General features: G+C 39.5%; 2 protein-coding genes across 2 annotated transcripts in view; both read left to right on the top strand.

Annotated features, from left to right (window-relative positions):
- Positions 1-524: 524 nt before the first annotated feature.
- Positions 525-15338, top strand: part of LOC134751787 (spherulin-2A-like) — a 500532-nt gene continuing 485718 nt past the window's right edge. Inside the window, exons 1-4 of the mRNA XM_063687277.1 lie at positions 525-712; positions 1162-1286; positions 4847-5031; positions 6110-6521. Coding sequence (XP_063543347.1) covers positions 528-712; positions 1162-1286; positions 4847-5031; positions 6110-6505 — 891 coding nt within the window. The 5' untranslated portion in view covers positions 525-527 and the 3' untranslated portion in view covers positions 6506-6521. The remainder of the gene's footprint in view (positions 713-1161; positions 1287-4846; positions 5032-6109; positions 6522-15338) is intronic.
- Positions 7396-9096, top strand: LOC134751786 (ZZ-type zinc finger-containing protein 3-like). Its single transcript, XM_063687276.1, has 2 exons — positions 7396-7656; positions 7795-9096. Exon 2 carries the CDS (start codon positions 7799-7801, stop codon positions 8804-8806), a length of 1008 nt encoding a protein of 335 aa, XP_063543346.1. The 5' UTR covers positions 7396-7656; positions 7795-7798; the 3' UTR covers positions 8807-9096.

The following is a 15338-nucleotide window of genomic DNA, read 5'->3' as shown; positions in this document are numbered from 1 at the left end:
TCAACTGTTCAGTATGCGCTAATAGTGGCGCCCCCTACGCAATTTTGCGTAATACTTACTGCTTACTGCTTACTTACTGCTTACTGCTAGCCTTTCTCCGCAGACGTCTTGTCTGGTTGCCCTTGGCATAGGCCTCTCCCATATTCCTCCACGAGTCTCTGTCCAGAGCCTGTCTTCTCCAGAAAGCTCCAGCCACCTGCCTGAACTCGTCTTCCCATGTCATTTTTTGTCTTCCATCATCCCTTTTTCCGTCTCTTGGGTACCATGTTGTGATGTCTTTTGACCATTTTTCTCTTTTGTCTCGGAGCATGTGGCCGGTCCACTTCCATTTTAGTTTTTTCATAGTGTGGTTTACGTTTATTTTTGTTCTCTTTCTAATGTCCTCCAGTTTTATTCTATCTCTAAGTTTTATATTCAACATGCTTCTTTCCATACTATTTTGGCAGACTTGGAGAGCTTTCCTCTCCTTGACAGTTAGGGCCCAATTTTGCGTAATATCCCCTATTAACTAACAATAGATTCCAGCCATGCGGTTCCTACTACTCCTCCTACCCGCATTGGTGCACGCGCGTCTCTCCATCAACGTCGACGTAGCAACTCGGGAGAGTGACGTCAACGTCATCTTGCTGGGTGAAGATGACCGCGTCATAGATGATGATGAGACTAGGGAGTTCAGGCTGACTGACTCGCCGCTTAAAAACGCTTGCTCTAGGTAAGAAAACATGATTTGAATGGCTTCCTACGCCGCGTGGACGGCGTTGAAGGTACTGTCCGCGCGCCAATGTCGTGCATGGTCGAGGAAGTGGGGGGGGGGGGGGGGGGGCGGGGGGGGTTGACACCACTCTGTCATGACGCCCAACATTCCTAACATTCCGTACCTTTCTGTCAAGAAGATCTAAGAGTTTGTTGAGTGTTGGGGACTGGGGTAGAATAACGACGTGTTAGATGAACATAGGAAGATTTTGTCTTCCATGACTATTTTAGGTACCTACGTAGTGTTTAGCTGTCGAGAGGAATCCGAGGGTTTGAGGGTTTACTTAGTAGTAGTAGTGATACTGTACAGTCGCCATCAGATATATCGGAGCGGCCAAGGCGCTCACAAATATCTGAACACGCCTCTATTGTCAAGGCGTTTTCATAGAAAATGGCACATATTTACAGGTATTACGGGCCATGGCCTACGGACGCCTACCTGCACTCCCCGACACCATGGGGCGACCTTTACCAGACTTATGGCTGGACGCAGGTCCACAGGAAGCTCAAGCCTGTGAAAGCGTCTATCCTTGGTATGTGTCATCTCTATTAATATTTATTTTTCACCTCAGCAGCTCGAACAAGCCTTCTTTCGTCACTCCCTGGAGTGAGGAAAGTGCGACTTTCCTCACTCCAGGGAGTGAAACAAAGTAGCTTTTTAGTGAAGGCCATGAACTGCCACTTCATACTTTTTTTTTCTGTATTATTCTGTGTAATTCGAAATAAATGTTAACATTTAATATGTTCTCACTACTAAGGTGAAAAATTATGTGTGCAACACGAGAGCAAAGTTATTTTACATCTCGTGTTTTTGAGTCCCTCGCTACGCTCAAGATTCTAACTTAGAATCACTCGCTTCGCTCGTGATTCAATTATATAATCTTTCGCTTTCTCGAGACTCAAAATTAACACTCGCAAGAAAAACCAACTTTCCTCTCTTGTTGCATAAATAACTATTTCACCTCAGCAGCTCGAACAAGCCTACTTTCGTCACTCCCTGGAGTGAGAAAAGTGCGACTTTCCTCACTCCAGGGAGTGACGAGAGTGCGACTTTCCTTACTCCAGGGAGTGAAACAAAGTAGCTTTTTAATTTAGTGAAGGCCATGAACTGCCACTTCATACTTTTTTTCCTCTGTATTATTTTGTGTTATTCGAAATACATTAACCTTTAATATGTTCTCACTACTGAGGTGAAAAATTATGAGTGCAAAACGAAAGCAAAGTTATTTTACATCTCGTGTTTTTGAGTCCCTCGCTACGCTCATATTCTAACTTAGAATCACTCGCTTCGCTCTTGATTCAATTATAGAATGTTTCGCTTTCTCGGGACTCAAAATAAACACTCGCAAGAAAAACCAACTTTCCTCTCTTGTTGCACAAATAACTATAACACAAGTATTGTTACACGGCATTACAGCGTACATATACCAATACATCGCGAAATAAAAGGCCCATTTAGACGGCGCGCGAACCCCTATACGATTTTACTTACATTGCGGACTATTGAGGTTACATCCAATTCACCCGACTGATCAAAAACCGCAATATTATGAACCTCGTATGCGAGTTACGCACCTTCAAAATGAGCCCTATAGGTCCCTCCACACTCATGCGCGAATCACGGCGCGAAGCCGCGAACAGGAGTGTGGAGCCTAGTTCGCTAATCGGCTTCGCGCCGCGATTCGTGCATGAGTGTGGAGGGCCCTTAAAACTAATAGAATCCGTTACTTAAAAGGTACTAACAGACAACGCGCAGTCTAATTATTAAAGACACCTTGGGCCCGTTTATCAAAAGCTTGTACCTTGTAATACAAGTGGAAGTCCCGTTTTGACAGCTTTTGTTAGAAGGGGACTTCCACTTGTATTACAAGCTACAAGCTTTTGATAAACGGGCCCAAGTTGTAACATATTAAATGCAAATGTTATAAAGCTCTAAGTTTTGGTTGAACGTTTTTAACGACTTTAACGCGGACAAATTTGTTCCGTTCTGATCTTCATCAGGAGTTCCCCCTCATTAAATGTCACTTTTCTGCATGTAAAATGCTTTATTTGTTGATGAGAATACAAAAATAACTATAATATGCATGTCTAATAAGATTTGAGGAGTTCCCTCGATTCCTAATGGATCCCATCATCAGATCTAGATTTTGACTAAAATAGTACCAATCTGTAAGTATACAAAACGTACTTTCAATAATAAAAAAACAAATCAGTTCAGAATTGACTTGAGTTCTGTTGTAATAAACAACAACAAAAAACTTATTGGAAGTTTGAAGTCAGTAAAAAGAACAAAAAATCTGACTCGTGAAGGATTTGAACCTCCGCCCTCCGATGGTTACGTAAACTGTATATCGGCGCTCTAACCTACTGAGCTAACGAGTCGGTGCTGCACCTAACGAAAACACTAATCCTATCCCGCAGAATGACCTCACAAAGCCGTGGGTAGTTTGGAAAAAACTAGTATAACTTGACCAGTCGGTTCGTATAACCGGAGCTCAGATTATACTGGACATAATTGTTAAAAGAAATGAATCATTCATTTCAATGAGTGAGAATGATAAAAATATACCTAGATGTAAACAAACCTAATAGGCCTACCTACCTAATAGGTGCTAAAGAGTAATCTTTAATTTATAAGCTGTATAATTACTTTTGTGTTTTATGTTTGAGCTGATGGCCAAGTTGCCAATGCTCGTAATAAATGAAAAAAAAAAAAAGTAATCTTTAATTAATATCTTTACCTTTGATTCAAAATTATCAGAATCGTGCGGTGAATGTGAGTGTCCGTCATACAATATGTCTCCCGCTATGGGATTTAAATGCAGGGCTCGATTCTACTCGCTAAATCGAGCTACTTTTATTATGGGACCAACCCCGAAATCGCGAAAAAATATTTGGCTTTTCCACAGAAAACATATATCTGATCAGCCAATGTATAAAAAGCCAATTTTTTAGAGATTTTAGGGTTGGTTTCACAATAAAACTAACTCAGTGTAGCGAGTAGAATCAAGCCCTGCATTTAAAGCGCCATGATGTACCTACACAGTGTTTTTAGGGTTCCGTACCCAAAGGGTAAAAACGGGACCCTATTACTAAGACTCCTCTGTCCGTCTGTCTGTCACCAGGCTGTATCTCATGAACCGTGATAGCTAGACAGTTGAAATATTCACAGATGATGTATTTCTGTTGCCGCTATAACAACAAATCGTCGGGTAATAAGCAAAACTCACTAATTCTGAAAAATTATTAAACAAAAATCAACCTTATTTGGATAATAATACTGTTCACTATGGCTATCAGATTGTGGTGGTACTTAGTGACCTTTGCTTTTCACCCGACGAAATACTAAAAACAATAAAATAAATATTTAAATACAACAAACGTGATTTTTTTTGCCGTTTTTTGCGTACTTCGTGCGCGAATCCGATTCGCATCATCATCATCATCATTAACTTAAGAGTTATTGTCTTGTCGGTGGAGTATCTTCCAGCTTTCCTTATCCTGCGCCAGCTCTGAGTTTTTGATACGACACGACCCCTACTTTTTCTTTCACTTGATCTAAAAAGCTGCGTCTGGGTTTTCCTCTACCCCGCTTCCTTCCTATCCGCCCCTCCAGGATATTTTTAAAGAAGTAGTCGTGTCGTATTAAGTGTCCAATCATTTTCCCGCGTCTATTTGCAATAGTGTTCAGAATAGCTCTTCTTACACTCACTCTTCTTAGCACCTCCTCATTCGTTATTTATTATTTATTATGTGTGAATGCACAGGCAGCTTAAAGCTGATACGTGCACATCAATGTCCATTTGTGTTTTGTAGTCTTCGAAAGTGTTCATCGAGTTTGTTTTTAAAAGAGTTTATCTAGGGTGCACTGATCACTGACTTGGGCAAACTGTTCCACACTTTCACTACGCGGTTAGATAGGAAGTGTCGTCTGGGGTTGCTATTACTCTGCGTCCGTGTCAGTTTCAGAGAGTGTCCTCTCAGTCTGTCATTTATGTCTGTTATGCTGTCTCTCCAACTAATTCGCACTTGGCCGGTTTTTTTTCTACATTGTATCGTGTGCTCAAGTTTATTCGTCAACGTTTTTTTCCAGGTATCCATAGCGAACCAGCGATCATAGCGACCCGGCGCTTCACGAACAACGCCACCAAAACTGCCCAGTACAAAGCCGAGTTGAGCCAATCAGTTTCCAATACTATTAGTAACAGCTGGAATCTTCAGCACACCATCCATGTCGGTCAGGAAATCTCGGCGGAATTCGTCATTCCTATTGGCAAGGTCTGTATGTGTAAAGTCTCCAATTAAATAAACCATTTTGTCAGTGGCGTAGCGTGAACTAATCTAGCCGTGGGCGAAATCGCATCTGCGAGGCCCTTTTCTTTCACTGTGCCCGAAGGGGCCTCGCGCGAGGCCCCCCTGGGCGTGAGGCCGTGGGCGACGGCCCACTTCGCCCACGCCTAGCTACGCCACTGCATTTTGTTAGTAAGGTAAGGAGCTTCAAACATGAACCCTGTAAGGGCATCGCAACAATTCTTATTTGCTAAACTTAAAAATTTAGCTTTAGTTTTAATTTTTAAGTTTAGCAAATAAGAATTGTTGCGATGCCCTTACAGGGTTAATGTTTGAAGCTCCTATTGTAAACATTATGATCTGTATAACAACATGAGTGCAATAAAATACTTGAATACTTGAAGGTGCAGTGGGATAAATTCGACAACGGGGTAATTTTGAAAAGCGCTAGTATCGACGAAACTAGAAGGACTTCGTACTTTGGCAACACTCACGCCACTGCAATGCTTATCAAGGCTTGCTTACTGTTGCAACAGTATAAAGTGCTTCTAGTGTACCAAATATTAACGATTTGCAGCATAATTGATAAATGTAGGCCCTACAAAATGTGGTTCTCTCATAGGAAAGTTGAATTTTGCGCCTTTTTCTACTGACAAATTGCTTTGTTAGACTATACTTCGCAAAACCATTATAATTCATAAGCATAACAATCAAATATTTGTGAAAATGTGATGATTTCACTGCCGTGCATTATTTTAACACGAGTAGGTAATAGGTAACTGTCATTGGGAGGGAGTTCTTATCAATAAATCCCTCAGTCGCAGCGAGTGCACTAACATACCCACACGTACATTAGGTACATGTTTATAACTCGAAATAAAATTACCTTTTATAAAACGTCAAAACTATTTGTTATTTAGAAATTACTATGAGAAATGGACAGTGACCCCTCTTCTCTCGTTTTGATGAGTTTTTGTTACTCGTCCACTACGTATAATTACCTTTTTGGTATCATGACCGCTGTGAAACAGTGTGATTTAGCTATCTAAATTTTGCTATTTTTCAGATCGGTGGAAAAACTACACTATCGTACGACCACCAATGGGGCAAGAGCGGCGGCACCTCTAACACAGTAACTGTCGCGGCGAGTTCGGGTGTCACAATCCCAGTTGAGCCTGGCGACACAGTCGAAGCTATCATGACAGCATCCCAAGGCACAATGGAGATAGAAGTCGTATACGAAGCTTCATTACACGGTGACGTCGCTTTGAACTACGATGGGGGCTGGAACGGACATTATTTCTGGAAATACGATGTCAATGCTGTCATGGCGGCGGGCGGTCTTCTCCGCACGTTGCAAGTTACGGAGATACTTAAAGTCGGTTTTTACACTGATGTGGAGATTGTGTTGTATGAGAAGAGTGGTAACAAACGTGTGCTTATGGCGGATATAACGTTTTAATTTATGATTGTGTGCAGTCGGCAGTAATATCACTCTGCAATACTGCGTCAGTGATCCTGCCGACTGCATTACTGCAAGAAACGTCAAATATAATGTAATTCTTATTATATATACTTTGTTTGGATGATTACAAGAAATTATTCGTATTATTTTTATTATAGCGCCATCTATTAATCTGTTTGAACAACACTACTGCTTAGCCAACAGGTTTTATAAGAGTTTTATAAGTTGGTAGATGACGTTTTTCTTAAAATGAGGTTACGTTCAGAAACTATCTGTTACTTATCGATTTTCCTCTGCTATTTTCCCACTTATATACACTCTACTAACTTGCAAAATGGCTACAAAATTAAATAATTGTTTCGGCAGTAATATTGTAAAAAAATCTCGCATTCTATCTTGCACGACTTTGTAAAAGACGAAAGTAGTGTTACATCTTCTTCTTTTAAAATTATGGCTTCAGCCCAGTGGGACTATTTCGCCAGTATCAAGGTATTGAGAGGTTTACAAACGACAAAAATTGTACGGTTGTACAAGACAGTGTACGGTGATTTGTTAGCTCTTGTAAATCGATAGCTAGTCTTTACAAGAAGCACGTGGACTACCGGCCGTTGACTCCAAGATGGTGGTTAAACGCGCTTCAAAATTAATTCTCCATTCACTGCACACTACCACATTAGTTTACTGTATAATAAGCTATCGATATTACACTTTAAACAATATTAATAAGCAAAAAACAAAGTAATTAATCACGATGCTAACTATCAAGATGGCGCTCGAACCGGAAGTCTAGTGTTACATGTTAGGATTTTTTTTTGAGAATTTTGACAGCTGATAGTGACACTGACACATAGTGTCATAATGTGTCAAGTGTGATATGATATGGAACTTAACAAAATTGGCAAATTCACCCGTGCAAAATTGCGGGGAGTAAAGTAAAAGCCAGATAGGATAAAAAAAAAAACTTAACAAAAATAATAATAGCGCCTGTGTAAAAAAAGGAACAAAAGCTGACATTAAAATAATATTAATAATATAGAGGTCTATTAAAACAACGTACAAAACTAGAAAAATCCCTATCAACGTGCCAGTCTCTTCTCATTCTCACCCGCTGGTCAACTTTGAGGGAGCTGCTTCTGAACTGAACTAAGGTTTGCACTTTCTATGTTTAACACTTTAGTTTCTTTTTTATTTTAACACGAACATTTTGGACTACTTGGCAACGATATAATGGATTTCGTGTTCATGTTCTAGCAGCGTCTAAAACAATTGCTTTTGTTTATTTCCAGAGCTATGGACGGTATCGAAAACCCGGAGTCGAATGGTGAATTTGCATTTGAAACGGACCACGTCGCGCTGCGTGGAAATAAGGACTACAATGATTTGTTGAAATATATTGTTGAGCTCGAGTCCCATAGAGTTGCCGCTTTAAAAGACATAGAGGAGTTAACAGAAGCAAGAAACAAGGCGCTTCAGGAACCATTAGAGTTTGTTCAAAAGCTACAGGCTGGCACAATTCAGTTTCCGCCTCGGCATCACATCAGAGAGATACCTACAATAGACTGGGATCAATATGGAGTAGACAGTGCTCATGATATTGATGAATTTAATAGCAACATAAAACCAGATATTCCAGAAGCTGGATTGAAAGTGCGTGGGCGGAAATACACTGACAGCAAGCCGGAGACATTCAATCAGCTTTGGTCCTGCGAGGAGCAAAAAAGATTGGAAGAACTTTTAGAAATTTATCCTGAAGAACCAATAGAAGCAAGGCGGTACAAAAAGATAGCCAAAGCACTTAGAACTCGTACTCCTATCCAAGTAATGAGTAGAGTGCAAAAGTATTTTGCAAAATTAGCCAAAGCCGGCTTGCCCATACCGGGACGGATACCCAAAGGTGTGGGGCGGGATAAATGTAAGTCAATATTTTACAAGAAATCAAATTTCTTCCCTCAGCTGCATGTTCCAGTGAAAATGGAAGACATACATGATGTTGCTGAGACTCCATACACAGCAACTACAGCCACAGCCACTGAGACGAAAGTCGGCAACAAACTCATAGTGGAGTTGTTACGGGCGGCCAAACAACAGAGGGCACTTGATTTAACTGCACCTGTGTACCAGAAGAATACTATGTGTGTTGGATGCCACGCTAAAGGTTTCCTGGGTGCACGGTGGACTGACAATGCCGGCACAGATTACTGCACGGACTGTGTTGTAACGCACCTACCGACAGAACAATTGACCCCAGTTCGGATACCATTGGATTCCAATACTGTCCAGTCAACATCCAGTGTATAAATTGTGGCTTTTTATAATATTGTCCTCGGTTACCGGGATGGTTACTCATGAAATAAAACTATGTAAACGGATTATATCACGTATATTCATCCCTACATTTCGAAACCTTTACAGCGTTCATGGTCAACGGGTGACTGAGGAAAAACTACAAAGTGCAAAAATACCAACATACTAAACATAATGAACCATCATAGACTATATTTTAAGGCTGGTTGTACATGCAAAATCGGTTCATAAGGCTCGTTATACAATACAAATATTTTTCAAGTAAAGATATATACAACAGTATAGTTTTTTTTTTTTTTTATCGCGTATATATATATATCTTTACTTGAAAAATAATTATAGTGTATAACTAGCTAATCTTTCGCAACAACCAGTAATGAAAATGAAATTGATAGAAGAATAAACACAACCTGGAAGAAATACTGGGCACAAAAAGAAATTCTCAAAGGCAATTACAATCTTAACATGAAAAAGATCATAATGGACTCCTGCATTCTTCCTAGCTTGACATATGCATGCCAAACATGGGTTTACACGGAAAGAGCGAAGAACAAAATTCTATCTTGCCAGCATGCAATGGAAAGAAGTATTTTAAATTTAAGAAGAATACAAAAAACAAGAAATATAGACATCCGCAAGAGAACAAAGATAACAGATGCCCTGCAGTTTAGTCTGAAACAAAAGTGGAGGTGGGCAGGTCATGTAGCAAGATATCAGGATCAAAGGTGGACAAATCTTGTAACAAAATGGCCAGGCCCAGCTGGAAAGAGAAGAGCGGGAAGGCAAAGAAAAAGATGGGCAGATGACATTGTACAGGCTGCGGGAAAAAAATGGATGGATGTTGCCACCGACAAAGAGAGGTGGAGACAGATGGAGGAGGCTTATACCCTTGGGGACCACTAATGTGGGATAAAGCTAAATAATAATAATAATAATCTTTTGGCAATACTTACAGCCTGATCAACAGTATTATTAGCTTTAGCTTCATAATAACTAGCCTTATGAACCGATTTTGCATGTACAACCAGCCTTAAAGTTTGTAGTCTATGATTGTTCATTATTTTAGTATGTGGGTATTTTTGCATTTTGTAATTTTTCCTCAGTCACCCGTTGACCACGAACGCTGTAAAGAGTTCGAAACGTCGGGATGTATTATAAATTCAATATACGCGATATAATCCGTTTTCATAGTTTTATTACATATACAACAATTTTTAAGTAAATATATATATATATATATACGCGATAAAGCTACGCCGGCTCCAACCCTACACCTCTGACCCGAGAAGATTTAATTCCCTCCTAAATTGTAGGAGATTATAAATTCTGTATGGTGTAATTTGGGATGTCTTATAAATTCAATATACGCGATATATCCATTTACATAGTTTTATTTCTTGTGACTTTTCTTCATGTAATTTGTACTAATTTAAATAAAAATCCAAAATTTATAAAACAGCAACTTATTTTATTTTCATCACACTCGCTCAGTAAATTGCACGCAGGCTTAGCGGTTATGCTGTGCAATTACATGAAAATTGAAATTTGACTCTAAAAAGGAGACTTATTGTTTTGTCTCCTCTATATATATATCTTAAAAACTATAACTCGAAGAAAACAATGAATCCGCGTTTGCGTTATTACCTCTCTAAATGCTCTGTAATGCAATTTCTTTTTCACCTCAGCAGCTCGAACAAGCCTATTTTCTTCACTCCAGGGAGTGACGAAAGTGCGACTTTCCTCACTCCAGGGAGTGAAACAATGTAGCTTTTTAATTTAGTGAAGGCGTTGAACTTTTTTTTCCTCTGTATTATTCTGTGTAATTCGAAATACATTTTAACCTTTAATATGTTCTCACTACTGAGGTGAAAAATTATATGTGCAACACGAGAGCAAAGTTATTTTACATCATGTGTTTTTGAGTCCCTCGCTACGCTCAAGATTCTAACTTAGAATTATTCGCTTTCTCGGGACTCAAAATAAATACTCGCAAGAAAAACCAACTTTCCTCTCTTGTTGCACAAATAACTATATTCGTTTTACCTCTGTAACCCGAAACCTCTTTAAGGTGAATAAAAATCTATCAGAATCTCTAAGTCGATATCCTGTATGAGACAGTTGTACGTATTATAATAATTACCTATAAATAATAACGTCGATATTTGTCGAAATTATTAGGTACCTATTTGTTATTATGAGTTAAATGCTGAGACAATCGAAATTATCTTTAATGAACTTTATAATTAAACTCTGATTGTATCATTGGTCACGACACAGTGAACAATAATTATTGCTACAATTGAAGCAAAAGACAAATTAGATTATGAAATCTAATTTGACAAACACACAGACAGAAAGACAGACAGACAGACAGACTTTCGCATTTATAATATTAGTATGGAAGTATGAATTATGTCTGGTAGGTATTCTTTGCCCGCGACTTCGTCTGCGTGGACTTAGTAACCGCAGCTAGAGTAAGAATAGCGCCTGGAAAAAAATTCATAGCAATCTAAATTTGAGCATATTATGCACACAAATTAGCAGGCACTTCGTTAATTATCTCAATTCCACCCCGCTTTTTACTTTCTTAAGGGATGATTTTCGGGATAAAAACTATCCTATGTCCTTCTAAGGGACTCAGCATATCTCTATGCCAAATTTCATCTAAATCGGTTCAGCGGTTTAAGCGTGAAGAGGGAACACATAGACAGAAAGACAGACAGACTTTCGCATTTATAATACTAGCTTTTGCCCGCGACTTCGTCTGCGTGGACTTAGTAACCCCAGCTAGAGTAAGAATAGCGCCTGGAGAAAATCTTATAGCAATTGTTCAATTTGAGCATATTATGCACACAAATTAGCAGACACTTCATTAATTATCTCAATTCCACCCCGCTTTTTACTTTCTTAAAGGATGATTTTCGGGATAAAAACTATCCTATGTCCTTCTCAGGGACTCAACCTATCTCTATGCCAAATTTCATCTAAATCGATTCAGCGGTTTAAGCGTGAAGAGGCAACACACAGACAGACAGACAGACAGACAGACTTTCGCATTTATAATATTAGTATGGATTAGTATGGATTGAATGATTGCTATAAGACTTTCTCCAGGCGCTATTCTTACTCTATCTGGGGTTACTGAGTCCACGCAGACGCAGACGAAGTCGCGGGCAAAAGCTAGTTTTAAATAACAGGAAAAAAAATTACGTCAGCTGACAATTTTGCGAAGCAGAAAATAAATTTAGTAGTTATAGTTCGTTTTATGCGGCGGTCATGCGCGTTTTGCTCCTAATTTGTTTGTCTTTAGGTATTTACGCGCATTATGTAGCACAAAGAACTGGTCATAGGATGGTAAGGAGTAACTTACTTAGGCCACTTTGCACCATTCACTAACCCGGGGTTAACCGGTTAAACCTGGAGTTACTATGGTTACCAGTACAACTTGACACTGGGTTAATGGTTTAACCGGTTAACACCGGGTTAGTGGGATGGTGGAATTGGCGCGTAGAGGTTAGGCACTTGCTTCATACTGCTGATATCCCAACGGTAGGGCCAAACCCGAAGATACACTACGGATGAACTTTCACGAAAATAACGAAATGCTTAAAACACTTTTGCTCGTATCCTAAGTATAGGTAAGTAATAAAAGCAGGTTTAACTTTGCAGAGACTATTAAAAAATGTAAGTACACTTTATTGTGCGTCACTTACACAATTATTTACCGATTAATTATAATATAGTTTTTACAGTACATATGGTGCTACTTTCTCGCACTAGTGCGTCAAATAGCACTTTTCGTGCATATGTCGAAAGTTTAAAGGGCCATATGTACTGTAAAACGTTGTACGATACACGTGCGAATAGGTAATTCGCAACTCGTGTCGATTTAAAACACTCCCTGCGGTCGTGTTTTAATTTATCGCCACTCGTTTCGAATTTCCTCTTATCCGCGCTTGTATCGTAAATAACTAAATACAGTCATTTTTTACCCAATTATTTTAGGCCAGTGCCCAGGTATGAAATAAAACGTTTTACTTCTCACGCTTTATGCTTTGATATTTATTTTCAGTTTTCACTCATTTCCATAACAGGGTATGATAGAAATACCTATCTCAAAGACATAGACACAGGTACCTGAACAAGTACCGTCAACCAGGGTGAATACGGATGGCTGGGGTGAATAGAGACAAAATTTAAAATGTGATTGTCACAATCATCTACTAAATATTGCCTGCATTTTGGTTTGTCAACTATGAACGTAATGCGTCTATTATTAATAAAAGGTCATTGCTGTAAGTGTTGTATTAGTGTTGTATTTTTAGCACACCATGAAGACGCAACAAAAGAAGAAATTGTTTCTCGGCCCTGCACTTGTAGGTGCTATGAAAATAGTTTCGGTAAGTAGCCTTACCAAGACTCTTCATCATCAGACTTATCATCGTCATCATATCAGCCTTTTACCGCCTTGCTGAGCATAGGCCTCTCTTCCGAGTACGCCACATCCCGCGGTCCTGAGCCAATTTCATCCAGAAGTGACCCGCAATATTCCAAATGTCGTCCACTCAACGAGTCAAACTGGAATACTGTGCATCTCGCTCGTACTCGCATATTAGTGCGAGCGAGAAGTATAGGTATAACTCAGAGGTATAAAGTAAAAAAACCGGTCAAGTGCGAGTCGGTTCGAAGGGTTCTGTACCATTACGGAAAAAAACAGCATAAAAATCACGTTTGTTGTATCGGAGCCCCATTTAAATATTTATATTATTCTGTTTTTAGTATTTGTTGTTATAGCGGCAACAGAAATACATCATCTGTGAAAATTTCAACTGTCTAGCTATCACGGTTCATGAGATACAGCCTGGTGACAGACAGACAGACGGACGGACAGACGGACAGATGGACAGACGTACAGACGGACGGACAGACGAACAGCGGAGTCTTAGTAATAGGGTCCCGTTTTTACCCTTTGGGTACGGAACCCTAATTACGACGACGTTAGCGAATATGTCAGTGACAAACTGTTGGGAGCCGTAAGGACAGACTTCAAAAATGTTGGTACAATCTGTCTCTCAAGTTTTCATTCCGATCGCAACCTCTGCTTTACCGACTGCATTTTTTAAATGATATTGGTGGCAAACGAGCAGATAAGTCGCCTGATTGTAAGCGATCACCGCCGCCCATGGACAGGGACTCCTGCAACACCAGAGGAGTTGTGGTACTGTCGCAATAACGACCTCGGTATCTTTAAAGCAGGAGTGAATAGGCTGTTACTGAACCGGTGAGCTCCATCTCAGGCCCTGTCTTCACTTTTCATCAGGTGTGACTAGGGCCAATCGCCGATCAGTTTATAATAATAAAAAAATACTGATGTTGCTGCCCGGATTTTTGATATTTGCAGCATCATTGCAGTCAGCAGTAATGTCGTGCTGCAATACTGCTGCAGTAATGCCGGTGAAGTCAAAATCTAAATGGCACCTTTAGATGGAGGTACTTGTAATAATTGTCGCCCATGTATATATTTTTTTCACCTCAGCAGCTCGAACAAGCCTACTTTCGTCACTGCCGGGGTCTATTACAAATTCGAAATACATTTTAACCTATTAATACATGTATGTTCTCACTACTGAGGTAAAAAATTACATGTGTCACACGAGAGCAAAGTATTTTTTTATCTCGTGTTTTTGAGTCCCTCGCTACGCTCAAGATTCTAACTTAGAATCACTCGCTTCGCTCGTGATTCAATTATAGAATCTTTCGCTTACTCGGAACTCAAAATCAACACTCGCAAGAAAAACCAACTTTCCTCTCTTGTTGCACAAATAACTATTGTCATGAATTATGCACAGACGGCGTAAGGTACTAGTCGTCTTTACCTATTCCTTTTTTGTTTGTGTTTCAGCATGTTGCTACTATTCTATCAGTTATTGATGTACGTTTATATTTACCTACCAAAGATATGATACATCCTATTATTTTTACCTCACGCGTAGAATTATGATTATGAGGGGTGGAATGATGATGGTCCCCTATGACATTTCACTTTTATATGGAGTATACGTCGCTAACGTCATAATGACGTATAAATGCTGTTAGGGTTACTTTTTCTTGTAATTTTCAGGTCACAACCACGTTATTGGATCGGTATTCTGCTAAGCCCAAAAAACATGAAGAAAGCGAAGTAAAAGAAGAAGAAGGGGAGTTAGTGGACGCAGAGACGGAAGAAGACGAGGAATTAGTCGATGAAAACACGGATGAAGACGCGTAGAAAAATTTAAGATGTAAAAATATAGCAATATAATAATTTAGTCTTGTATTATTTCTGCCCGGTTGGGTTAACCCTTTTCTTGGAAAGAAATCGTGAGTTCAAGCTGCCCTTGCGCCTGATAGAGCAAAAAAAATGGTCTTAAAAAAAGAATACAAAAAGAGGGTGTAAAATTAAGTATCTTTAAAGATCATCACAGGCCTTTGCGTCTATTGCAGACGATTTATGCATTGCTGTTTAGACAACGGCTTTGGTGACTGT

This window comes from Cydia strobilella, chromosome 23 (genome assembly GCF_947568885.1).
Source record: "Cydia strobilella chromosome 23, ilCydStro3.1, whole genome shotgun sequence".
Classification (NCBI taxonomy): Eukaryota; Metazoa; Arthropoda; class Insecta; order Lepidoptera; family Tortricidae; genus Cydia; species Cydia strobilella.
This window is presented reverse-complemented; position numbering and strand designations above follow the sequence as displayed.

What these genes read in the sequence shown, in the direction of transcription:
- LOC134751786 (XM_063687276.1), top strand. Translation starts at nt 7,799, where the DNA reads ATGGACGGTATCGAAAACCCGGAGTCGAATGGTGAATTTGCATTTGAA.